Genomic DNA, 27,911 nt, shown 5'->3' with positions numbered 1-27,911 from the left:
GTCCTTGGTACGAGGCTGAGCATACCAGAGTTGTTAGGGAACTCAAAAGGATTCCTTCTTTAATTTGCAAGTTAACTGGAAGACTCGCAGATAGTAGACTATTGTGGTTGGCTTCCTTCTTTTCATCGCCCTGAGCAGGACGGCTGAAAGGGTAGAGTAGCACCCGGGTGGCTAGGAACTGCCTGGGCAGTTGATTGAATGAAGGTAGGTGTGTTGGCATTGTGTTGGTGTGGTGATTATTTATTGAATTTTGACTGTCTGTGAACGGCAACTGCACTGCCGAGGGTATGGGTTACCATGCAGCCGTGAAGTGTGGTGCTGTTTTGACAAGGGCAGGTTTTGAATGAGCAAACATCACTGTCGGCGGGATGGCGACTGTACTGCACATCGCACAGGGCATGGATCCCATGCAGCCGTGAAGTGTAGCGGCATCTCAATGATGATAGAAAGCAAGTAAATGTCACATGGTTCTCTGCAATGGAGCTGGGTAGGAGTAGAAGGTCTGTTCACCTCACCCTTGGGGACTAAACAGAGTCCATAAATTTACCTAAGTCTGGGGTATGAACTGAAAGTTGAGTTCACTAAGGGAACTATGACTAAATTTTGTAATTGGGGACAACATTCTTGGTGGAATGTTGTTTTTTCAATTTGCCTCAAATCTATGAAACATTTACAAGAAAGTGGCTAACTTAAAAGTAGAACTAGTCATGGGGTTTATGCTTCCATGAACTCGGTTAGCTAGTTCAGAGGGCAACAATGTAGGACATTCAAGATGTAGGCCAGACAAGGCCTACAACGAAGGTAAAAGCTGAGTTTAAGAATCACCGATGTAAATGTCTACCGAGGCACTTACAATGGTGGCAACCCAATGAAGCCTGGCTTATTACTGTGAGATGTAAAAAGTTAGAGGGCAAAAGACAACTAGGGGCAAAAGCCCCTAATGGGCTTTAACAGGAGTCAATTCAAAATTAAGTTTTAAAGTGGAAACGCTTAGTTTTCAAGTTGTCTTTTCTATTCGTAAAAATGACTACCTCAAGAATGGATTAATGTATTTAAATAAAATGTTCAAATATTATTTTTTTATAATCATAACCACATGCTAGCACACGGGGAATACAGAACGAATTATAATGGATAGAAAAACATTGTCTAACAGGGTTTCAAACAGGAATTTTGAATGAAAGGCTGAGATGCTACCGCTAAGCCGTGAAGGTCATGGAGGTTTAAACCACACTCCATGAAATAAATAACATCAAAATACTTATAAATTTAAAAATGGTAAGTCATGTTAACTTTAATTCTTAAATTTTTATACATCTTATTAAATTTTGTAAGACAGCTGTATGTTAAAAATTAATTACAAAAGAAAAATCAACTATTCTACCACTTCATTTACAGAAATTAAGCAAACTACAATCAAGACATCAGTATTCAATAGCAAATTTTATTTGTACCATAATTTTCATAAATAGATAAGAAATGTACTTTTTCATACGAAGTGCTGTCTGTGTACATTTGAGTAAATATTGTTATGTAATCAAATAATTGTTATTTTACTTTTACACGTTATCATTGCAATCCTTACATAACTAAAACAAAAAAAGCTTTCAACTTTGCATTAAATTACATTCAGAAAAGAATTGCGTTTGATACATGATTTCACAGAAGAGAATTGTGGGTCCAATATTTTTCATGTAAACAGTAACATCTAAACACTATGAGCATATAATAATAACAGACTTGAAACAATGTTAGAAAACAATAAATGCTGGGTTGTAACAAGATGATCCACCAGCCCACACGGCAATAACACAATCCTGTTGCTGCATTGAGTACTTTGGGAAGAAAATAATTTGTTGCGGTCTATGGCCACCTAGGTTGCCATGTTTATCTCCCATGGATTTTTAAATGTGGGGGTTATTTAAAAAAAAGTGTTCAGAAATAATGCTCTCACAACTATCAACTCAAAGGGAAATATTGAAGTAAAAATATTACGTATCAGTGCAACAACAATTAAAAAAGTGGCTTCTAATGAAAACAAACATTTTCACACCTGCATAGCTGCAAATAGACATTTTTAATTTTTATTATAACAAAATTACTGTAAGTTATGAAATTATTTAATATTTATTTATTAAAATTTAGTAAACTTTATTCATATATTAGTTTCCATCTGTTTTTCTCCACGTGGGTAGCGTAAATTTTCTGTACATATACGTAAGTGTTTTATATATATATATATGTAATGCGTTATATACGTACATAAATATACACTATGGTCGTCCAGAAAATATGAATTGTTTGCACATACATGCTCACTCACAACAATGGGTCTCAGTTGTTCTGCTAGCACTGTATGAAATTTCGTAGTGTGACATAAAGTGATTTTGCAAGTGTTTATAATGGATAGAAAAATGAAAATACTGCAGAATGTGAGATATAATTGATCATACATTTTCTGAATGCTCTAGGGTGTTTGTCCTGTGAAAATTCATTGTCAAATTACTGCAGCATATGGTCAAGTGTAAAGGAAATTGTATCATTTATTTCAGACACATCTGTTTATGACAAACACTGCACACCAGAAACATCAATCATTTCAGTGGCATCATTCTCAATCATGCCAAATAAAATTCATATACTTTCAGAACACAAAGTGATGGCCACAATTTTTTGAGATCACCAGGTAGTCTTAGCATGTGAGTTTATGTCTCACAGAAAGACAATTATTAATGCCGACTTGGAAAGTGCTGACTTCGGGAAATTTGCTAACTTCAGAAAGTTTGATAAAATTTAATCGCACAATTCAAAATCGCTGGTGTAGTTTTTGACTTGTGGAACGTGTTTGCTTCATGACTAAAAAATTTGTGAATTTTTCAAATGTTTTGGATACAATTTTTTTTTGATCATCTGCCATATAGTCCAGATCTTGCTCCAAGTGATTTCCACCTGTAAACAATATTGAAGGAGTTTCTTGGAGGGAACTACTATGAAAGTGACAACATCAAGATCTTCACGAATGGCTTAATGAACTGGAGGCAAACTTCTTTGACAACAGCATACAAAAACTAGTGCCACAATTTGACAATTTAACTTATATGGGAAATTATGGGGAAGATAGCTTTACAAATGTAGATTATGATGCATATAGTAATGTTAAAGTAAATAGAATAAATTTGTTATACAACAAAAACTGTTTTTCTTTCTGTATGTCCCTCATATATATATATATAAATAAATAATAAACATGCTGATTGAAAAACTATTAGCATATAAAAAGAATGGACCGGGATAAGTACATCAAAACAGGCAATCAAACAAAACAAATCAGTATATCATTATTTTAATAAAAACAGTGAATAAATAATACTTACTAAATTCTTCTTCAACTCAGTCTGGCAGCAATAACTTTGTGAGCATAACATTTCACCGCATACAAGACACATAGTTGGATTACGAGAATCTTCTCTATCACTATTAGGACATATAAAAAGTGATACGGTATTTATTAATTCACTATAATCTTCAGGTAAATTAACTAACCAATTAATAGCAGTCATATCTCGAAAACCATGAGGGTTACCATCAATAACAACGCTTCGAACTTTCTCATGATTAGCCCATTTTTTAGCTAAATAAATAACACTGTCTGGTGCAAATAACTCTTTACAACTTGTCGGTAAACCGAGATACATACACAAATTAATAAAAGTATCTCCATCAACTTCGGTTAATGGTTCCGGGGCTGGTACATTTGTAAGAAAATGATAGAACAATGAACAACTACGTAAGAAAGGTATAGATTTCTTCATTAAAATATTCCATAAAACTTTTGTATTAATATTAGCATGGCCGTGTAAAGTTTGATAAAATTCTTTTAAGCATTCAGTATCAGCATCATTCACATCATCATCCATCGGCTCATCCTCATTAATTTCACAAGTTAATATTATCTGCGCAAAAGTTGATATTAACATTAAATTTAACGTATAAAGTTCTAACGTTGTACCTAACGGTACAGGTATTGGTTGCTCATTATAAAACAGACTCGGCATAGACATTGTTAATAAAACTAACATACCAAAACTATCCCAATCTAAGATCGAAGGAGAATTTTCTGTAGGACTATCTAAAACAATTGATAATAAACGTAAAGCATGGCTATTAATAACTTGTTCCTGTTTCCATGTTGAACCTAAAACAGCTGAAACACGAATTAAAGCCTCTAAACAATCGCGTTTACGACAAGATAAGTCTCCTAGAAGCGGTTTTTTAGTATCACGTAATAACCATTCTAATGAATGTATAGTGTAAGCGCAAGATTTCCAAGCCATAAGAGGAACACGACAATCATACTGATGCGGATGAACTCCTAAACCTTTGGTATATGTTGCTTGTGCAAATAATAATATCATGTCGAGTAAGTTTTCTGATAATAAAGGTGTAACTTGTTGATTTGAACTAGATGAAGCACCATCCTGATTTGTTGAATTACTACCAGAACCCTCTTGATTACTTGTATTAGTAGACGGTGCCGATAAGAAAAATAATTGCATAACGAAATCACCTTCACCCATTTGATAATGTCTCGGTGTAGATAAAGGCTCATCATCATAATCCATTTCCTCATCAGATATAAACAGATCGGCAGATGTATCGTTATCACCTTCTGAAGAATGTGTTGCTGGTACAGCAAGTGCTGCAGCTGTAGTTGAACTTGTACCGGATTGTGATTGCGACTGAGATGTTTCAGCAACTGGAGAATTACTTTCAGTACTTTTAGATGATGGCGATTCTGTTTTTGTTCCACTGGCAGCAGCAGTAGTGGTGGCAGATGCAGTAGCACTTTCTGGTTTTGAACTGGCTTGTGAGGTTGATGTTTTACCTTTTTGTATTCGTTTTTTATGTCTTAAAGCAATTTGTATACTTTGTAACCAGTTATCAAAATTTAAATCATCAACTGGTTGTGAAGCAGGCTGAAATACACCTAATGGTGGAATTAATGGAAGTACTGTATTATTTAAACATTCACATAACGGGCATAAAAATTCATTTTTTTCGACATCAAAACTTGCTGGATGCCTTAGCCTATAGGGTCTTCTATTTTCTCTAGCTAAAACATTATCAAAATATCTCTGCCAACAATGACTATGCATAACATGACCGCAAGTACTTGTATGAGGAGCCGGTCCAAGATTTGATGGTAAATATAAGGGATCTTGAATATTTTCTTCATCAGCTTCACTATCTACAACTGATCGATCATGACATAATACTGTAGATTTCTGCACAAATGCAGCTAAAACTAGAGCGGGCCCATTAATTGACACAGTCTGATCTTCTTGACATAAAATACAAGTATATGTTCGTTCATTATTTACTCTAGCAGTTTGATTAGGACCTAAACAAATAGGTGTTTTTTCACTAGTTTCTGTTAAATCCATGGTTGATTCGTTCATTTCACTGGTTTTTTCTGAATTCATTAATGTACTTTCAAATAATTTAGCATTTTCCTGCATAAAACTTTTTTGCATAGCTGTCATCTGAGCCATTATTTTTGCACGTTTTTCAGCAGCCATTTTTGCTCTCCATTCTTTTTCTTCCTTAGCAATATCAGCAGATGAAGGAACTTGTTGGATACCAGATGTTTCAGGTTGATTCTGTGATGTAGTATTTGTTTGTATTCCTTGACGCCAAACAGCAGCAACTTTACGATACTTAGTTAACGTCCAAGTCAATAAATCTTTATGAGCCTCAACTCTTGGACTGCTGCATAGTTCTTCGATTAATGTCTCTAACTGCCATTTTTCAGCTCTTTCAGTAAATTTAAGAAACTGACAATCCTGACGTTCTTCTTCCTGTAATGCATAGCCAATTAAATGAAGAACCTTATGTAACTGAGCTTCCGAAAAACTACGAGCACGGAGATTTACACTACGTGTAAGTATTATATGCATAATGTGTAACATTACATCACACTGAAGAAGATTTGCCATAACACTAAACGAGTCAGTTAATGGTGGCAAAGGAGGTGGTGGGCAACATTCCAATTCACCAGCGGCTTTACGTCTTTTACGTTGTTCCTCTTCTGATTTTGATAGTTCTTCTCTAGTGTAATGATAAAAGAACACATTGTACTGATCATAAAATTCTGGTTTTAATTCATAGACACCTTTGCCTGAAGCTTGAGTAGGCTTTTTAAATTCTGCAACCTGATTAATAACCCTTTCCAAACCGGTTTCATGATTAACATCATCTGGAAGGGTCTTATTTAATTCAGAATGAGGCAATGGTTTAATACATAACTGCTGAATAATTTCTTTTTTTATACAGTCATCTGCTGTTACTTTACCAACTCCTGGATTATAACGTTCACCAATAATTGTTATCAACAGACGAAGAAATTCTTCAACTAAACTAATTGTTTGTCTAATACTATCCTCTTCTGGATTTTTTAAAGCATTTAATTCAAATTGTGGATGAGCCCAATTAATTAAATTAAATTTATTTAATACATGGATTAAAAATTCATTAGCTTCTATTAGAAAAGCACCGATCTGTAACAGAACGATATCTTTATCAAGCATTTCAGTTCTACATTTAACATTATGATAAAAATATAACTGATTTAGTAATGAGTAACCATTTCTACGCCACATTCCTGCATGAACTTGTGATATCATTACTTGTGTTCTTAAAACAGGTTCAATTATCTGTTCAGGTGGTTCTTTTGTAGGGATATGAAACTCTGGTGAATCAAAAGTTAAGTCATACTTTTGAAGATGAAGATGGAGTCCTGCTAAGAAACGAGAAAGCGGTAAATGAATTGAAACAGGTTGTGAAGCTACATCATATTGTAAACAAGATACACTATGATCAGCCAATTCACGTACTTCTCCCTGTGTCGTATCAAAACATGGATTCTCATGTAATTTTTTAAGTGTTTGACGATATGCTTTAATTAAGACAACTCTATCAGTACTACACCATTTTAACATTAAGGTTATGACCGGTGATAATTTTATGTGTAAATTGAATGCAGACTCCCATTCTGGTTCATATTCCATATGTTGCCCAACTTGTCTGGTAACAGCATCCATACCTTGCATGTAAGTTAATAAATTAAGGAAAAATCCAAATGCATGAAGAAATCCTTTACGTAAATCATCTGTCCAAGTTTCTGGTGGAACACCAAGTAAATAACGCAAATCATATAAAACATACTGCGCTCTCTTAAAATGAATATTTGGTACATTTCTTTCAAATTCTAGTTTATCGTTCCCATTTAATTTCCTTGAACATTCTGAAATAAATGTATTCATTAAGAGAAATAAAACATCCTCATGTGCGATTAAATAATGAGCTAAGGTAGGAACAGTATATATTTGTACCGCTAAAGAAGCAACAGAAAATGAATGATCGTGATCATCTCTAATGAAATCTTTCATCACATTACAATAATTTTTTGTAAAAACTCTGGCAAATTGCTTCTTACTTTCATACTCCATTAACATACCAGAAATAAAGAGTCTATGCCAATGTAACCTAGCAGATTTCCACAACATAGAATCTCTTAAAAGAATTCCTTCAACGATTGATGTATCAGGAGCTTTAATCTGTAATGCAACTTCGCTAAAGATAATACGAAAACCTTCAGCATAAGCTAATATCTTTTGTAACCATGTAAGTAATTTTAATGCATACAACTGATGAGCAACTAGATGTGAATGCATAACTAAAACTTTTACAGGTCTATTACCATGTCGTGAAGTAAACCTTTCAATTTCTGATTTTAATTCAGTACAATGCTGAAAAGTTGAACATTTAACGACAGCTCTACCTTCTCTATCAATATTTGTAACAAACTCAATCGCATCTCTTTGAGAACATTTAATAACTCTAGCTAGTGTATTTATTACTTGTTCGAAAGTATGAGTTTCATCATTGTAGAGAACAGTGCAATATGTATCCTGATCGACAAGAAAACTAACGGGATCTTCATCCACTTTCTTCAAACGTAAATCAGCCGGTAATGTTGGAGTATAGTCAATTGTTAGAAGCTGGTAAGCGTAACGCAATACACAACTGAATGTAATACAAGCACGTTCTCCTAAATCTTCTGGGAGAACATTGCCAGAATCATTACGTTTTTGTAAACCTACTACATGTATATCACAATATGGTTCCTTCTTCCACGCCTCTGTATCACCACAGTCACAACATCCACCGCCACTGGATGTACCCATTTTATATTTATGATTACGATGTGTTGACTTTTTAAAACAATCAACGCAAAGTACACACGTAGCATCCATACCGCACTCACGACAATTATATGTAGGTTCTCCCATTTTAAAAACACGACCACAAACAGATGGTGGATTATCAAGCTGACTTAAATTCTTTAAAACGACCTGTGGATCACCATCACAAATAAATTCTTCTAATGTATCGAATAAAGTCTTTTGTGCTTTTTCTTCATCAAAAGCCCAATCAAGACAAGTATTATTTGGTTCTGGACTAAATATCAGAGGTACCCAATACCGCCAATGTTCTTTAAAATAAGTTGATGTTAAAACACCGGCTTTAAATTTTTCCATCCAAATATCCACCCATTTTGATTTATTCAGGTAATCACGGTTATTTGATGAAGTCTGTGATGTTACCTCATTTAAATCCAGATCTCTTTGTGGATCATGTTCCACTTCCATCATGCTCATGTGGAACTGATCTGTATCCTTATTCATCTTCTCAGAGGACCTAAAATAGAAATTTAAACATAATATATAAAAATATGATCGACTAAATCAAAAGTAATTTATAAAAATGATTAATGTTATTTTACCAATATAATTATGAAACAGTGCTACATGAAAAATAGAAACTACTGTAGTTAACGTTACTAATAAATGTACCAATTATTCATTACTTGTAGATTTATATTCATATTACCACCAGTTACACAGTTATTTGCAACCATCAGCTAGACGTCACTACAACAGCTGAAGAAAATACTTTTTTTTAAGGGACATTACAGTAAAGTCTGATAACAATGAAGGAATATTTTTTAAAAGTAAATCTATTTTTATTATGAATTCACAAAAACCAAGGTTTGTATTCAGCATGATTATTGTCTGATAAATCTTTTAGTCATCCATGAAATAAAGCAAGCTGCTAAGAAATAAGCAAAAATTACAACAATTTTTGGACCCAAAAACAATAGATGAATAGGGACTATTTTTGGCATGTAGTATAGGCCTTTTTTTTACTTTCCTAATTATTGCAGGATATATGATGGAAATGTATGGTAGTAGTTAAAAATGGCCCATCAAAGTGACAAAATATGTCACACGTAATGTATGTAAATTGGCCACAATATCATACAACAGAATTATACAGGTCCAGGACCTCATCATAGATCTAGCAAGGACCTGAACTCAACAAATAGAATCTAAACTGGAAAAGAAAGATAAGGGATGGAATAGGCTAATAGGACAACCTACCTATGAAGGAATTATGAGAGGATACAAATAACCCCACTATCCAATTTTACATGGTTCAGAAATCAGGGCATTTTTAACCAGATAGCACCAGCACAGCCCACCGGTTGGTCTAGTGTTTAACTCATCATCACAGCAAATTAGCTGATTTCAAAGTCAAGAGTTCTAAGGTTCAAATCCTAGTAAAAGCAGTTACTTTCATATGGATTTGAATACTAGATCAAAGACTACATTCATCTACTGAAGTAATATCATATAGCGATTCCAGAGGCTAAACAGAAAAAGAGAGGTAGCACCAGCAAGTTATTGATCAATGATTTTGCTTTGAGTAACTTAAAATAAAATACAAACTACAAAAAAATTGCTTTTTAATAAATGAATTCAGAAAATACCCAAAATAATGCCTACAGGTATAATCTTTCGGAACATTTTCTATAGTTCAGTGTTAAGATAAATTATGTACCATTAAATTATTAAAATTAGAAGATAAAAAAGTAAACAATACATTCTCAGATTTGTTAATATACTTTCTGAATGCTTCTGGATTGCACCATCGTTATGATAATTTTTAATTAAACCATTTAAAATTAATTAAATCCAAATTAATTAAACTGTCAGACGACACATTGCTGTGTATCCACTGTAACAGAGGAAATTTTCAGCAGTTTATTTAATTTTTGTGTTTCTATTTGTTATTTTTCTAAAATATTTAATTCTTTTGTAAAATTGAAAATCTTGTTTCATTTAATACCTAATTAAAATCTGCCACTTTTGATGTTTTGTTTTATAAACTTTAAAATTCTCTTAAAATGTGTTTTTTGTCTTTTATCTCAGATTTCATATAAAACCACTAAATTTACCCTTAATTTGGGTCTAAAGAATTACAATCTGGCTTAATTTTACCAAAGGATAAAAATCAGGGTGAAATCGTTTACCAGATGAGACCCCCTAACAAAATGTTTCTGAATCTACATTTACATGAACTTTCTTCTTTATTTTCACCTGTAAAACACATCCTGAATGTCTGTTACATTCTTCATGAATCACCAATATTTGAAATTGATAAAAATAAAAATTGTTATCAACGACCTTAAAAAATCCAAATATAAGTCAATATAACCTACAAATCCCAGAATTCAATGTGCATCCTCTGAATAGTATAGAATATGTATGCATAATTTCAAAACATTTGGTTAAATTGCTTCAAGGAAATTTGCAAACACAGTTTTGCATAAAGTTGGCCCTAGAAGGCTACGCTTGATTTAATCAGGAGATCTGCCCGTTTTAATGCACCCAAAGACTTATAATACACGGCTCAAATATTCCTACCAACTGTATCTATAAAATCAATATCATATTTTCTACTTCTGAATACCATACATTTCTCCTTTCAATCACTGAAAGTTTTAAAGAATTATCTGTTTCGTTTTCCAAAAATATCCCATGTGTATAACTGAAAAGATGATATCCTGAAGGTTGCTTTACTCCCAAGTTTCTTGGCCGATCATCTCTACTTAAAAGCAGCAGCTTTCATCAAAGAAGGCTTACTAATTTGATATTGTAAACTAACTATCTTTTAATAGATTTGGAATAATTTTATATTTAATCATTTTTCAGACAGCAAGGAAGCAATTATATGCTGAAATTCTTTGGTACTTTCAACTCAATTTTTTAAAATCAACTTTAAACAAATATTAGTAAAAATATTCACAATTATAACTTCACATGCATCCTATATAACTTTACTATTCTCCAAAAATTAAGTAGTTTGATTATTGCCAATCAATCAATTCTCACACGCTACAGATGAACTTAAAAAACCATTATTACAGTTTTTTTTTAGAAAGATTATATTGAAATATAATCAAATTACAGCTGCACATTATTTTTTTTTTCATCAAGTTAGAACCATCAACTTGTTTGTGAACTATAGTAAAATAATTATCATAATGCAGTTAGAACAGTAATTTTGACTTAAGTTTAAAAAAATTATAAATCAATTTTCTTATTTCCAATTAGCACTGTGGCAGCATACAGACATTTAACTTTCCTTTAACTCACTTTTTCTTCATTTTATTACAACTGCCACATAAATAAACGTACATCAGTAATAAATTTATTGTTGCAAGTTTCATTAAATAATCCCATAAATATTCTGTTAACAAGACATTTAGTGCCCTTTATCATTAATTACATTTTATCTGTATTTATCATTAATTAAAAAAATCTCTTCTACTTTTCCTCAGAATTTAATAAGAATTATAAATTTATTGTTCAACATTACAAGGACCAATACACTGATATTACATCACTATTTTCAAATATAAAACTTATTTAAAAAAATTGTTAAACACATATGCTGAATGTGAAGTAAAGAATATTTTTGAATGAATTACCAAAAACTGTATGATATTATCTAACAATTTATAAAATTGTATAAGAAAGACATTTTTACAATATTCAGTGTTGAAAATTGTAGAATAATACTATTCAAAATACCGCAATTACAGAGTAAACAGCACTTCAACAACTTTCATTCCAAAGATGAAATCAATAATGAAGCTTTATTATCAAGAATACTAATGAGAAAACAAAATATCCTATAAAAAAAGTAACAGAAAATTAATGCAGCAGCTTTATGTAAAAATCACTGGATCAAAGGCAAGTCATCTTGAATAACAGAAGAATACAAACCCTAACTATTAAAGTACATTAGCTCATAATGGTAAATACATTAGTGCTTGAAAAATAATGGTAATTTATTACAAATGAAAAATTAAATAACCAGTTCAACGACATTTATTTATATTCATAATAATAATAATACTAATAATAATAATAATAATAATAATAAAGCAAAAATATTATCATATGAAGAGTTTAAAAAATTAATTACATCAGAACTGTCATGTAAATATTCCATTTTCATATCCAATATAAAAGATCTTAAAGAATTTTATTAGACCTGATAAAATAATGTAAAAAGGCAATTAAAATATATCTGTTTTAATTTAATATACATTAATTCAGTTAATAATGCAAGTTATTGGCAGTAGTACATAAAGACGACATGGTAAAATTTCTACCAAAATCACAACTACTATCCCTGTTATGTACAATGAACACACATATATAACTCAAAATTACATTTTTCTGCACATTCTTATCACAGGGCCTCCTAAAATTGTTGCCATTTCTAATTATAAAACAGAGATTCTAGGCACTGTATGTATCCTGGTGCTACTGCCCGGCATGGGCTGATTCGCCTCTAACCCTATCTCTTACCACTTCTCTCCACCATCTATTCGTAATTCCAATTATGCTCTGAGGCTAATTATTTGGTTTTTGTAACAGTTTTATTTTTCTAGGATAGAGCTGCTAACACCATGCCCAACCCTCAACCTGGAGGACCAGTGAGTTAAGAAATATTTAAAAAAATTCAACCCCAAAATGATTTCATGATGACACGGTTTAAGATCAAGAGTTATTGTAACATCTTAGACAAATATTTTAACCATACACAAATATTTTTAAATTGATTGCATCAAGTTTACGATCATTAACATAATAATCTTATATTTTTATGGTTAATAAACTACAAGTAAAAAATATATACCAAACTAATAAAATATACAACTGTCACCTAAATCTACAATAATATAACTGACTACATTAGATCTATAAGCAATCATTAAAAAGCACACAATAACCTTATAAAACACTCTTATGGAAGAAATTGGGTTTAAACTATACAAAATTTTGGTTTTTTCTGCAGCCTGTTGAATTTTAATTTATTTAAATCAAACTGTGGGAATTAAGACAAGAAATGCAAAGGTAACAAATACTGTCCAAATAATACAAAGTAATAATACCACGAATACCAAATTTAAGTCCCGCATATGTCAAATTTCAAAAAAATTAAAATTAAAGAACTGAATACTTTTAATATACTTTACCAAAGCCAATATTTGAATTTAGAAAGTGACAACCATATTATCCAACAAATTACTTAACTTTCGATAGATGGATAAAAATTAAATGTTTTTTTTTTTTTTAATAAATTGATGCAGATTTATAGTGCAGGCAATACTATTTTTTCTGTTTTTTTTTCAATTAAACAATTATATGCATAAAAAAATTAATTATAGTATTATCAATTGATTTATGTATTTTGTCATTTGTATTAGTTTAAAAAATAATTAACTGTCAAATTAATTTTTTATTTTAATTTGAATATAAACATGAACAAGTAACATTGTTAAGTACAAATAAACTGAATTATCATGATGTAAAATAACATAAATTACATAATTATCATTATGTAATTCAGTAATCTACTACCACCAATCTCTCTACCTTTTTCCTTGTATAAAAATTTTTCATCCTACTATTCTTATAGATTAAACAAAATTTTCCAATAATGAACATTTTAGATATGGGGATAAGGTACAGGAATTGGCTTCAGATATAACGGGCAGATGCGAGAGCAATGGTCAATTTGGGTCAAAGATGCAAAACAAATGGTAAATGATAAAGAAAGATTCTCAAGATTTTGACATGGGTTCCAGAATGAAGGAAACACAGCTGTTACCTTAGGCATATACAGAACAATGAATTTGAATGGGCCATGCACACCAGAAATGTAGGGTTAGAAGATATTCATGATCATCTAAAAAATAGGCTGGGAGCAGAAAGACAGTGGCAGCTACCTACTAAAAATAAAAAATAAATAAAGTAAATAAATGAAAATTTTTTAGCAATTTTTTATTATTTTCAAAATAATATTATTTGTTAAGTTGTACTTTTAAGACTTCAGCTGAACTTTTCTAAGCCCAAGATCTATCTCATAACAATTCTTTTTTTTATGGGCAAAAGATTATTATTATTACTACTAAAAGACTAAATAACACTACAATACAACTAAATTGAAACTACCTATATATGGTTTTACAGAAAAAATTAAGGCAGATAACTACAAAAAAACACTCAAGAAATTTTGCAAGCAACCATATAAAAATGACACTGAATCAACAGTGAAGTGTTTAAGAGACTCTCAATAAAATGGAAACCAATAAACTAAGTTTGGATGTAAAATATAAATCGATCCATCATTTTATTTATAAGTTTCACTATCAATATTAATAAAATGTATGTGTTCTATATTTGTACACGACAAATAAACAAATGTTTATTGTATGTTAAGTTTGAAAGCATGAAATTCAAATCTGCGAGCTGCATACAGGTTAATTTCTGATTGCGGCATAAAATAATGGACTTACAAACATTGATATTTATAAAAAAAAAAACAAATTAAACACCTGATAAGGGTAATAACAAAACAGAACTTATCAAAGAGATGTTCATCACTTCATAGATCATCATCAGTCTAATTAACTTCCATTAATAGTTAAATAATGTAATCATAATTTGTAAAAAAAGAAAAGGAAAAAGTTATGTTTTTGTTTTTAATTTAACACATTATATTTACATAATTTTATTAACAATTTAATTAAGTTATAACTACGAATCAAGAAAGAAAATGAATTAAGAATGAAGACGCTCCTTCACTAACTTTTATTACTTACTAGCAGACCCGGGCAATGCTTCGCTATTGCCAGATTTTAATCTATATATATATATATATATATATATATAGATTAAATGAACACATTTGAAAGTTTGATTAAAAAACTGAACATTATGGAAGTTCACAAAATTTAAACGTTTTATTAAGTCAGAATGTAAATAAATCCAATTATCAAAACAGCACAATACCTATTGGATTAAATTCAAACTACACTCTAAACACCGTAGTCTATTCAAAATATCCCTAACTTTATTTCTACTGGTCAGATCAAGGAATTCAATAGCTTTAAGCCTTCTCTGAACAACATAAACCATTTTGCAAAATTACGTGTGCAAATCGGTCCAGTAATTTTTTTAGTCTATAGTGGACACACATATGAACATTGCTTTATATATATATATATATATAAGAAAATCTGTATATTTGTTTCACAGATATTTTGACACCAGTCACCTAGCAATTCAATTTTTCTCAAAAATATCTCTTTTCACTTAACTAATATATACACTGAATATGACCCAGATTGGTCCATAAATACACTTTCTAAATATCTTAACCCCAGCACCATCTAGCAGGTCCATTTTTTGCAGAGATATTTCTTTCCACGTAAGTAAAACACATATTCCGAATATTCTAAATATAAAATGCATTTATGCTAGTTTGTTAAACACATTACCTAATTTCCACCTTCAAGTAGAACTACACCTTACTGTGTTGTTCCTTCTTTACATGTTTTACATAAAAACATTTTCTCTGTCTAAATAATCTATTTTTCACTTGTTCAAACACAAATGACAGCCGATTTTAATAAAATATTTTGAAAGAAGTTCTTACACACAATATTCAAATTTTCAACCATTAAGGCTTATTGTGTAGTCGCTGGACAAGAAATTGATTTCATCAATCAGCCCTCAGGCAGTTCCCTATGAGTGTGTTATGAAAAATAAAGTACATTGACAAACTTTCAGCAAATCTTTATAAAAAAAATTCTACAGATAAAGCCATTTTCCCCAGTTTTTAGAGAATGTTTTAAACAGAATAAAAAAAAAAGTTGTTTTCTTTTTATGTTGTCTCAATAAAAAGGAAATAATTTAACTCTGAATCTCTTACTGATAATAAAAATTAGTTACTATGATGTTAAAAGCTGCGCTTACAAACCTACACTGATAGTTGAAATTTCATCTTTTACTTAATTGAAAAAATTAGTTGCTCATCCCTGAAAAATAATAACTTTCATCAAACTGGTCATAACAGAACTGCTTTTTGTAAATTAGCAGTATACTCCGGCATATGAGGAAGGGTCTTATTATTTATTCTTCTTGTTGTGTTCTTCAAACTGATGAGTTCGAAAGATTTTCCCAATGTTTAATTCTTTGTCTAATATATACAAATAATGAGCTTAAATAATTTTCAATGACAGCTCAATATTTTCCCGTAGCAAAAATTTACGATGATAAAAATATTAGTTAAATACTATTTGTATTTAATATTAATTACTATGTACTCGTAATTATTATTGAATGTTAATTATAGAATTTAATCAATTCTAGTTTTATATATATATATATATATATAATAATAGCCGTATTTATTTACATGAAGTATACAAATTAGAATTTAAAAAAAAACAATACACACGACTTACACCAGATAATCTATTTTTTATTTTATAATTAGTTATATATTTTGTTATGTTGCTATGATCAAGGTTTAATCACAATTTTCTTTGCACTACCAAGGCAAATGTTAGGATAGCTTCTTTTCTTTGGTAAGCTTATCTTAACAAATCTTAATGTGATTGCCTAATGCACTATTATGTTATCTGCCCAATGCACACCAAGAATTCATAAGATTTATTCAATTTTATCATCAAGGTCTCAGTATTTTTGCATTCTCAGTATGCAAAATCTACTAGATCATATGTTAGGATTGAAATGATCAAAGATAAAAAAAGGGGTAGGTGGTGATAAAAGATGATCAACCCATCAGGGTAGTTTACTATCATATCTAAGAGAAAAACATAGATACTGAGGCATTAATTTAAACACTGTGCAGGATAATATGATTAAACATGGAAAAAATTATAATTTTAATTTTTTTTTAAAAGAAAAAATCAAATTAACCAAGCAACAGCCAGATAAGCAGCAAACATGCCAGTAAATGCATTAACTGATCAAACATTACATTCTAAATGAATTTAAAACAAAAACAAAAAACAGTAGAATAACAAATAATAAATTATATAAGGATATGACTAAGATAGTAATTTTAGTACGTAGGAAGTAAAAGGACAAAGTAATATGAGTTTTTTTTTTAAATTATGAATAAATAGGAAACATTACACAAAATATAAACGTGGAAAAGATTTCATACTTTATAATTATATTCAGCTGAAACACCAGTACAATCCATTTATGGTAACTTGTTGGCAATGCCAAATCCGGAAACTTAACATTTATTAAGAGTTATCATTTTAACATTACTGCAGTGTATTCAATATGCAAATCATATCAAATAATGAATCGACTTACTTTGTAATAATAGTGATCTAGCAATCCCAAGACAATACTTAATTAAATTTTGCGGTTAACATTTAAGATGTTATAATAGCTATTAATTAAAATCGCCATATAAAAACAACAATTTATACGTATGTGTGCACACAACATAAAAAGTAGTTTTTTCCACATTTTACTTTTTATTCCTTGTAAGCACACATGCACAATAAAAAGTACTCTGTAGAAAAAATTATTTATCATTCTGTTAGCGGTTCAATTTCACAGAATAAGAAAAGCCTAGAATAAAAAACCTTTAAAAGTTAAAAAAGTTCATAAATTAAATTTAAAAATGTAAAAGCTGGCTTGCACTTTCATTGAAAAACCTTTCTGACTTTTGTTTTAAAAATAAAACATTTTTTAAAGACAATTGTTTAAAAGATATTGACAAAAATTAAGCGTAACTTAAAGTAATGAAAAAAATTGCTTTCCATTCTGGGTCTGAAATATAATATATGTGCCAAAGCTACTTTAATTATTTTTAATAGCTCTTTTTAATAAACTCGTAAACATGATAAAATTAACTTTGACCGATACCCAGTCCAGAGTGACATTCAGAGGTGAACTCTCTCAACCCTTCTACATAAAAACTGGATTGAGGCAAGGAAACGGCCTCTCACCACTCCTTTTTAACTGCGCCCTCGAATTTGTCATGAGAAAATATGAAATAAATCCCAAAAATATAAAAATGGGTACTAAGAAAAACTCCATTTGCAGATGACCTCGCTCTTTTAGCAAATAATATTAAAGAAGCCAAAACACAAATCATGAGCCTTCAAAACCTAGCACAAAAGATAGGGCTTCATATCTCTTTCGAAAAAACTGAACTAATGGCCATAGATCCTCTGGTAATAGAGCACATTACGGTAAACAATCAGCAAATTAAAATAGTAAAACAATTTAAATATCTAGGGGAAATAATAACTTATAATTTAAATGAAAAAGTGACATGGCAAAACAGGACAAATAAAATGATTAAATCCCAAAAATTAACTTGGTCAACATATAACAAAAAATGCCTTTGTGCTAAAACAAAACTTAAAACATTATAGAACTGTAGTTCAGCCAGAAGTCACCTACGGAAGCGAGACCCTTTTCAAAATCACTCAAAAAAACCAAATTGAAAAATTCTGAAAATAGAGAGGAGAATTGTCAGAACTTTTATCAATAAAAAACATCAAAAAGAAGGCCGATGGTGGATTGTGCCAAATGGTGGTGTATAGAGAAATAGAGCCTGTTACTGATACTATGCGGAAAAAAAGAATCTCTTTCTTTGGTCATCTCATAAGGACACCGGAAACAAGACTGTCAAGAAATATCATTGAAAAGCTCTGGTTCCAAAAGCTAGAAGTAGGATGGATCAAAGAAATTAGAGAAGATATGGAAGAATTGGGAAATTCCCTGACCGACCTACAGAATAAAACTGGAAAAATTACAAAGCTAAAAGACAAAAGCATTAGATTTAAACAAAAGACAGACAAATGACAAAATACAACGAAGAGGGTGTTTACGGATGAAGAAAAGAAAGCAAGATCTGAACGGATGAAGAAATACTGGGCAGCTCGGAAGAGTAAAATAACACGCTTTTCTCAGAAAAGATCCAACTAAAATTGACTTAAGTGGTCCCATGTTGGCCGTAAAAGCATAATAATAATAATAATATATATATATATAAAACATGCGAGAGATTCGCAATCAACAGTCAGCAAAAACTGCTTAAGATAAAATTTATGAAAATTTGTATACACGTTCTTCTTATGGTGAAGTAGCATACTAGGAAAGTTTTCAATTACAGGTTTAAAGGGTTAAAATGGACTAACATTGCAATATACTATTTTTTTTTTTTAATCTCTCTGTAACAACCTCAATCTTCCAGTGTGTGTGTAATTTAACTTTCACAACCTATTTACATACATACACCTGTGTGTGTGTGTGTGTGTGTGTGTGTGTGTGTGTGTGTGTGTGTGTATGTGCTTTTAATTTGTTAAATGAATTCCTACCCACGAAAAAATGAATTATTTAAAAATGTAACATCAGAAGATTAACTGTATTAATTTATATATATATATATATATATATATAAAATAAATTGAATTATATATAAAAACATGAAGTAATATAAAATACAATCTAATATTAAACCAGATACCTTATATAGATATGACCTCAACATTATTAAGTTAAATAAACTTGACTAACATTATTTAATGATTTCCTGATGACATTACAATAATAAGTTAGAAAACAAAAAATACATCCTTGTTCCTTTCAAAAGACACGCGCGCGCCTGCACGCACACGCACACACACACACACACACACACACACACACACACACACACACACACACACACACACACACACATTCACACAGGTGTATATGTGTAGTGAGTGAAGGGGTGAGGGGAAGGAGGGAGTGAGGGAGGGGAGAGAGGGAGAGAGAATGCATTCTTTTTAGAAAGTAATAAGTTTCATAATTTTCATTCATATGTGATATAAAATAACTTTTCTTACTTTTTTTTTTTGCTAGAAACAGCAAATAAATATAACAAATGTACGTACTACTTATAAATAAAAAAAATTTCAGATGAGCTTGACCTAAAACATAGTATTCATCAAAATCCAATATCAGTCAAAGAACTGTTTTCATGAAAATTAATGTTATATTTAAAAATAATAATAAATACTGTTATAAAACTGGTATGGTATTATTTACCTTCGTATTACCTTATACAGTAACAATAATCGAAATAAATTAAAACAACATTTGTATCTACTAAAAATTATTAGGGCCTAAAAATCAAGAATTTTTACATTTTAAGCCTTCTTAATACAAATTTAAGATTTTTAACTTTCTTGTTATAGTCAGTCGATTACTGTTTTGCTTTTATTATGGTTAATGACTTTTATTTAGCATCTTTTTATATTGCCTGTAGCATTATTAAAAATATATCCTTTCTATGTCTTTCAAATATTTTTGTGCTGCTTTTACACTCTTAAACAGACTGTAATGAATAATAATGTTTATGTCAAATTTTTTAATTTTATTTTATTAAATTAACAATTGTAAAATGATATCTTGATAATTTTATATACACATGAGATAATTTTTATGTGTATTTTCTCCAAAAATGAAACTGTAAATTTTTACGTAAAAAAAAAATGATGAAAAAATTTTATAACAAAAAAAAAATTATTAAAATCTAGCACTTTCATGAATTAAAAAACTTCACTGCTTATCTGAATTTACTAGAAGAATGTTATTTGTGTATCATTTTTTCAAACTTGCATAATATTTAATTATTTGAAAAAAACATTGCCTGCCATCCAGGGGACCGAGGTCCAAATCCCGGTCAGGCATGGCATTTTTCATACACTACAAAATCCCATTTCTATATTATCACTATAAGCTTGAAAGCTTCTGTGGTGAATTAATCATTCTTTAACATATTGCAGAATAAAGTTTTTACTAATTTCATTGACGATTTATAAAATAAATTTATTAGCAAAAAAAAAAAAAACCATCAAACTACAATCACAAAATAAATTACCAACTACAAATATATAAAAATAAATTTAAGATAAATCGAATACATCCACAGTTATAAAATAACTGAGGATCTGATGGAGAAGAGGACAAGAAAAGTACCAGAAAATATAAAATTAAAAAATTAAGATCAGAAACTCTCAAAAGTATGTGGGAGAGAAATTAAAAGGAAGAGGGAAGGGTTCTCCTAAAATTTATCAACCAGCTCCTACAGTGGGCAATTAAAAAAAAAGCCAAATAAGTATATAAAACTTTTAAAAAAAACTTAAAATTGGGGAATAATTTTCTTTAGAATTCTTCTTTAAATACCTGTACCAAATAAAGTGATCAACAATCTGTTACTAGTTGTTTTGTTTTTAACTTAATACAGACTTCTAAAATCAAAATTGAATTAAAAAAATAATTTTACTTTATTCAACATTTCTTTGATCTATTTTAATTCAGATACACTTAAAAAAATGAACCTAGTCTATTAAATAAAAAATGATGTTTGAAATAATTAAAGAAGAGAAAAATATACAGTCAAACTGAGAACATCCTTCTGTTTAGAAATAAATTAAATACTTATACTAAATATCAAACAATAACAATAAATTTGACCTTTATAGAATCTGTAAAATCAAATTTTAATGATCATAATATAAAAAAAACAAATAGGAAACAATGACATTATATAATTGGCAGAATTGAACATTGCAACACATCAATTATTCATTCATTATCTCTCAACCATGGAGGAGGTGGGTTGACAGAGAAAAACTGAAAATATGTTAATGTATGTAACCGTACAATTATTTACTGCTGTTGATACAAAGACACTCAAAAATCACTATTAATGATCAATGTTCTTATGTTTTTAAATTTATTATATTGAAACTTCAATAAAAGATTGTAAGGAAATTTTCAACCCATTCCTGTTTTATGTTATACTTAACTAAGTTTTATGTTAACTAGTTAAACTTAACTACCTCTTTACAATCGAGATCAACTTCAATGATTTTTGTTTTGTTTTGTAGAGGAAGTATCCTGCAGTGGTCCTGTAGTTAAGTTTTTCCACTTAATTTAAGGTGGATTTTTTTTTTAAACAAAAAAATTTCATTATCTACATGAACAATTTGAACCCTATTCATTTTTTTATTATTAATCATCGGTTAATATTGGATTGTTGTAACACAATGATACAGGAGGAACCTGATGCGCTATTCTGATATTAAAAACGATTTTAATATTTAACACTTGCTCCATATAAAAGTCATTTTTTTCTTTGATATAATTATTCAGTTTTTATTGTATTTAATAGAATTAAAATACATTTAATTAATAATAATAAACCATACTTTCTCTTCATTCCATTAAGTATTGGGTTCCACGAGCCGTATATTTTATTGTTCATAACCATCTATCTGTACTCTTTTCTCTTTCTTTAGCTATCCTCTATATAGCCCTTCTCTTCTAACATAAATCCTCCTCTTCTCACCAGTCTTCCAATCACTACTTGATCATTTTCTGGTTTTCCCAATGCTTCTCAAAGATATTTCATCTCGCCTATTACAAAACAACTCATTGGTTCAAGAACTTTACATTAGAGGCAACAATGGCATTTTAGTGGTTTCACCTTGGTAGGTATGTTAATAAACAGAACTATCGAACCCTAGGTACTAAAAACCCACACATTTTCTTTGAATCTTCCTTTTACCCACAAAAAATAGGCATATGGTATGAGGTTTCAAGGCAAAGAATAATAGGATCCTTGTTTTTTTGAAAAAAATTGTAGATGCTACTCTGTCTAACAAGAAATTATCAACAGTTCATAGTCTTACTGCAAGAGGATAAGTTAAGTTTGACTGCTGGTTGCAACAGGACAGCACCACTTGCCTTGCAGCTCACTCTACTTTTGAGATGATACAGGATTTTTTTTGATGGAAGAATCATTTCTAAAGGATTGCAGCCACTAAGATCCTCGATTTGACTAGACCAGACTTTTTTCTATGGGGTAACTTAAAAAAAATTGTTTAAAGGAGCAATCCACACATCCTGCAGGAATTGAAGACAAACATTAACAATGACATCAAATAAACTAGGGTACAGACAGGGTACAAGAAATAGACAGGGTACAGCTAACAAGAGTAGCTAGGAACATTATCAAATGTGTTAACAAATACATATAAATGGATGGATATCATTTTCAACACCTGCAAGTTATTATGCAAGTGTTTGTCAATAAACTATTATTTATAGACTGTTTAGATGAGGCCTGTTTTACGTTGAACGCTCAGTATTTGCACATAATTATTTCTGCATTTGTAAGAGTAAGAGTATGTTTTGAATTAGTTTTTCTTATAATAATTTCAGTATTTGTAATTATGTTATAAAACAAAGTACAAAAATAGTATTTCAGCATAAAAAAAGGTATTAAACTTGGAATGATTTTCTCTTCTTGTAATTGCATTATTTAATTCGTGATAACTGCAAGTTGCTTTACAAGTTTCACTGTTTCTTCAACTACTTTCCCATGATAAGTAATTATCAAAAGTAAATATTCAGAACTGAAAGTCTAGGTAATGTCGTGACTGAACATTGATCGAATAAACAACACTAATAAATAAATCTGACAAAATCTTTCATAAAATGAACTAATCTTTTCTTCTCCGTGCTAGAGCTCGGGATGAACCATGGCCTCCTGAAGAACTTACATACCCCTCTCACTATCCTTCACCCTCACATCCCATCTTGTCACCTTCATCGCCCGTAAATCCATCATCCATCTACCTATCCCAATCCTAGTCTACTCCTCTTGTTTTTTATAGTTTATATTTCTGCACTCAATTTTTTTGGAGCATTGACAACTATCCATCACTTATCCAATCCATATTCAAACATTTCACTCAATCTCTTTCACTACAATGCATTAAAACAGGAAAATAAATTTCGCACATGTTTAATTGGTTATGTTTTCACCAAAATTATTATGTGTTCTGATGCACTTAATTACAGAAAACACTGATACAGAAATTAAAAATGTCTTTGCCTGTGTCAACAATGTAATTTTTTATTTAAAATTTTTTTCATGTAAGGATAAATGCTTATCATCAAAGCCATGTTTAATTTTATATCATCTTCCTTAAGTTACAATGGAAGTACAGTATTGTTTTGTTAGCTATACCAAATTATCTAAGCTTTATGCCTTATGTAAAAAAAAAAAAATAATATAATTTTTCTAGAAGAATAAACATAAACCAGGAAATAGAAATGAAAAAATGTGTACCAGAAGAAGCAACATAAATAATTAATTTTGTTAAAATACCAAAAGGCCAGTCTATTCTATATACAACATACGTGGAAAAAGAATACATACATACATTATGAACTTATTGATGAAAAAATTACCATATAATTTTAATAATAATAAAAAAGCATGCGCGCAGGCGTGAGAGAAGGCATGCCCATCATCATAGTAAACAGTAACATTGATAATTTTTAATCATCACATTATTTGCTAAGATAATGTAATCCAAGTAATCAATATCAATTAATATTGATTATACTATAAAATGTAATTTAAGATTTAAATAAAATAACTTTCAAACAAGTTAAATGTTTCATATAACAGACAAAAATATAAATAAATAATAATGGAGAAAATATATAAAAAATACAAATAAAAATAAAATTTTTTTAATAATCATTAATAACATTATAATATATTGAATATCATCATTTTCAATAAGATATTACATTTAATAAAATTAAACATCATTAATTATTGTTAATGGTTTTGATCTAACATATATACATAAAACTTTGTGGAAATTCAAGTAATTCATCAACATACTGACCATGTGCCAAATAAGAAAAAATCACCAAACACAGTAAAAGAACCTAGAAAAAAGTAATACCAAAAGTCACCTTTCACGGGAACACACATCATCAGTCGGTACAAAGTTCCAAAATGACATCAAACAAAAATAAAAAATAAACTAAAAATTTAATTCAATGGCACCGAGTTATATGGTTGAAGTTTAGTGGTTATTAGGGTTTATGGTTTCTAGATTTTTAGTTTTTATTTATTAATTTTTTGTTTGATGTAATTTTGGAATTTTGTATCGACTGATGATGCAGGATCCCACCAAAGTGGAATTAGTTACTAGGTTCTGTTACTGTATTTGGCGATTATTTTTTTGTTATTATATTCAAGATATATATATATATATATATCTAAATCTAGTGATTTCTGTGAGTAAATATATGTAAATCTAGTGATTTCTATTAGTCTATTACTCTTTTACGCGACAACTAACAACCGAATGAGCTGAAATTTTGTATGAATGTAGTTTTTACATGTGGGAAGAACACAGGACTATTACAGTTACAAAATGTTTCAGAGTTTCATGTTGGTGGCCATCTTAATTGCTTGCAGTAATAACTGAATTATGTTCGTTACCAATATTCAACTTTACGTACAGCCAAACCAATGATCAAATTGAATTCAGAGACCACTTGCACAATATTTGAGATTAAATTTTGTTAAAATTTAATTGTCTACTGCAATCTCTTTCAGTTATTGTGAAAAGTAGCTTTAAAGGTAGAACGGTATATACACTGCACCGGCTCAACACAGCCACTATTACTGTGCGTGTGATGCAACATGACTCCTGTAGCTTGACTAAAAAATATAAAATAAAAAATGCGAAACAAAGTTTCACTGTCACCTCGTGATGTTTGTTGGGTAACAGTAACAACCGTGCAAAATACTTTTTAACTCGTACAAAGAATGGTTAACTACTAAAGACAGGAGCCAACTATTCTGAAACCCACATACTTCAGATCACTCTGAAAAGGTTTGAGTCCAATGCTGGGAAAATTGCTGCTCTAAAGAAATTTCAATACACTGCAAGTTTTTATAAATTGAGCAGGCTTTAATTGTTATTTATCAGCATTATTCTCACAAGTATGTGCATAATGAACACAACATTAAAAATGTTCAATAATATCAATCTAATATTTACTATCAACATAACGGAGAAAACTAGTTTGTTACTCAGTCAAGATATTCATTTGTTTTATCTGGAGGTTGGCCAGTTAAAGTCACGTTATTTACAGCAACCTATAAAAACGTTTTTAAAATGTATTAACATAGATCACCAATGATCAACAGAATTATTTACCTATGAAAACTACTCATACCGCAATGTTATTATTTCCACTTATTAATATTTTTATTATTATTTAATTTCATAATCGTGAATGAATAAGAATAAATTTTAGAAAGAGTGGGAGGCCCATTTTGCTCACTCCTCTGATGTAAAAATCCAACTAAGAAAAAGGCATTACGAGAGGAAAGTACAATCAAAAACAAAAACATTTATTAAAAATAAATAATAGTAATGTAAGTATTCATTAAACAAAGAGCTACAAGCATAGGAAGCTAAAACCCAAATTAAAGAATAACGATGACTTAATGTAAATCAGGCATATTTATCAAGTGTTAAAAGACTATTTAAATTTATCTATTTCAACTTGAAGAATATTGTAAAATATCATCTTGTAGAATATTGCATATTCATAACACTATACATTTCAATTTTTACCTCAATGCTGCAAAATATGATAAAATGCGACTTATTTCGCAATTTACCATAAAACTGTAAATAAGTACATAGTAAGCATCATGGATTAGCTTTTTTTCTAGCAACTAATATTCACAGAAATACAATGTTTTTAATGTGCTAAACAGCCATAAAATTAGAATGTATATATCATACACTCCCAGGCATTTGGCTAAGTGCAATTGACCTTGGCAGCAACATTTTGATAAAATTCAAAATAAAGAAGTGTTTCAAGACAAATAAAAAAGAAGAGAAAATTTTGGCAGAATCTTGTTAACAAATAGATTGGATTGTCAACTATGTATTATAAAACATCACAAAGGTTTGTTTAATTTGATGATACAAACATGTATAATTAAAAAAACCTGGAAGGCAAACACTTGTATTAAAAAGAGGATGTACTGTTTTAATATTTTCAGATTAAAAATCAGCAAGAACACATAGGATTAATGAATAACCATTCAATTGATGGATCATACAAAAATCCTCAACTCATTTATTCCCTAGGATTCTTACATGCAGAAACTGGCAATCATAATGCAGTTGATAATGGCTACAACCATTTATGGTGCGTTACAATTCCATAGCATCTGAAACACTCAGGAAGTAAAATCCCAAAGAACTAAAGGTTATGAAGCAAGGATAAAATGACAAATACCAACTGTCAAAATCAGATTAAATAAATCAGTTTGTATAGATCACCTAAGTTAAACAACACCGGTTACACTTCCTTTTATATTTTCATTATTTATTTATATTCAATGGATACTGAAAAGAAAAACTTGCACAGTGTTTACTATAAGTAATAAGGGTTCTAAAAAAAAATCTGTGGGGCTTCATCCACATCCTACCTCCATTTAATATTTTGGCTGAATGATTTACTTGAATTCCTTAACTTCTTTTAGGTTATTTTCCTTTTAAGTAAGTTTTTTTTAAGTAAAATTTTATACAAGGGAAGACTGTGCTATAAAGTGATATACTAGTTATTGAAATATTTAAGCTAGCTTTATACTTTTAACTAGAATTGCCTAAAATAAGCATAAATTTTTGTAATTATTGTTTGTTTATTAATAAACAATTATTATTCATTTACTTTATATTATAATTTAATATTTTA

At 29.9% G+C, this 27,911-nt stretch overlaps 1 protein-coding gene across 2 annotated transcripts in view; it reads right to left on the bottom strand.

Moving 5' to 3' along the window:
• Window positions 1-27,911, bottom strand: part of Ubr1 (Ubr1 ubiquitin ligase) — a 65,889-nt gene that overhangs the window by 9,529 nt on the left and 28,449 nt on the right. For both annotated transcript variants that reach the window (XM_075378503.1, XM_075378505.1), the window contains exon 2: window positions 3,375-8,760. In XM_075378503.1, coding sequence (XP_075234618.1) covers window positions 3,375-8,747 — 5,373 coding nt within the window. In that variant the 5' untranslated portion in view covers window positions 8,748-8,760. The remainder of the gene's footprint in view (window positions 1-3,374; window positions 8,761-27,911) is intronic.

Source organism: Lycorma delicatula, chromosome 11 (assembly GCF_047948215.1).
Source record: "Lycorma delicatula isolate Av1 chromosome 11, ASM4794821v1, whole genome shotgun sequence".
NCBI classification, from domain to species: Eukaryota; Metazoa; Arthropoda; class Insecta; order Hemiptera; family Fulgoridae; genus Lycorma; species Lycorma delicatula.
This window is presented reverse-complemented; position numbering and strand designations above follow the sequence as displayed.